The 1,318-nt window shown below is 49.5% G+C and overlaps 1 protein-coding gene across 1 annotated transcript in view; it reads left to right on the forward strand.

Annotated features, from left to right (window-relative positions):
• The window catches only part of FAM179B (family with sequence similarity 179, member B), a gene marked incomplete at its 5' end in the record, with an annotated part of 10,300 nt that extends 9,490 nt beyond the window's left edge, over positions 1-810 (forward strand). Inside the window, one exon of the mRNA XM_009868412.1 lies at positions 557-810. Within this exon, the coding sequence (XP_009866714.1) occupies positions 557-810 (254 nt within the window). The remainder of the gene's footprint in view (positions 1-556) is intronic.
• Positions 811-1,318: the final 508 nt, after the last annotated feature.

Genomic DNA, 1,318 nt, shown 5'->3' on the forward strand with positions numbered 1-1,318 from the left:
AGAGCCCATTCTAACAAAAAAGCAAACATTTGCAAAAGAAATACTTTTAATTTGCGATATAATTGTCTAAGTAGGGAAAATGCTTCATTCTACATGTATTTGTAGTGTAAGGCTCCTTTGCTCCTTAAATTGAGGTAAACTCAGATATATACTGCAGATTTCAGAGATGAAGGGGAAATGATACAATACCAGCTGTTACACAATGTGCTGTGAGAAATAAAGGTCCTTCTGAAAATTCTGACTAAAAAAAAACCCCAAAACCACTCAGAAAACCTTTGTTTCTTCTACTTGTTTTAATTCAGTGGAAAATTATAATTATCAGCAGTTCCTAGTGCTACTTGTGTGAAGTCCTGAGGAGAGGGTAAGAGGGCTGACGGTAGGGACCAGGCTTTCTCAGCAGAACGCTGATGCTGTTGGGGCGAGAGGACAAGGTCTTGTGCGTACCAAGCTTTGAGAAGATGATTTGATATTAAATGCTTTTAAACACCTGTCAACGCAGGGTTTGCTTCTGAACGGTATTTTTAAAATAGTCTTTCCAACCCTGCTCGTATTGCAGACCTCGTTACGGAGTTATACCCCCGGACGCCTAACGCTGTGGAGCAGAAGGTCCTGGTGGTGCTTTGGCACCTGCTGGGCAGCATGACGCCCGGCGGCTCTCTGCCTGGAGCCGGCGGCAACATCCGCGTGGCCACCGCCAAGTTATCCAGAGCGCTTTTCGCACAGATGGGCCAGAGCCTCTTGGCGCACGCCGCCTCTCAGCCGCCGCACATCAAGAAAGGCTTAGAAGAGTTTTTGGAGACGGCGACCTAAGGGACACTGCTCTTGGCGGGCCTGGGAGAGCCCCACTCGGCCGCCGGGCTGGGACGGCCGGACAGACAGACAGAGAGGGGCGCGGGACCCTCCCTGCGTGGCGCTGGCTTAGACCAGGCTGGGGGAGATGGGGCTCCCGCTCCTCCGCTCTCCTCTGCCCCTTAACAAAGAGCCTGTATCTTTGGCCTTGGTTTAGCACGCCAAGCTGATGCAAGGGAAAACAGTTTTAATATTGCGTTTAGATGTCGTAGTGCGTTGCTTATTCAGCCTTTTCCTGGACTTTTGTGTTGCCTGCCTTACCGTGCTTTTGAATTGGAATCCATTGTCCATGAGCCCGACCTATGTGTTGTGATAATTAACAAATGTTTGTGCTTGAGCCTTGAGAAGGGCGAGGCGACACATCCAGCAAAGTTGTGAAAGAAGGAGCTGCAGGGAACGCAGCCATCCAGAGGCCTAAGATATGCAAGATAAGGGAGAATCGCCCATTGCCAGCCCTTGAAGGAACGAA

Source organism: Apaloderma vittatum, unplaced genomic scaffold (assembly GCF_000703405.1).
Source record: "Apaloderma vittatum isolate BGI_N311 unplaced genomic scaffold, ASM70340v1 scaffold19974, whole genome shotgun sequence".
Lineage (NCBI taxonomy): Eukaryota > Metazoa > Chordata > Aves > Trogoniformes > Trogonidae > Apaloderma > Apaloderma vittatum.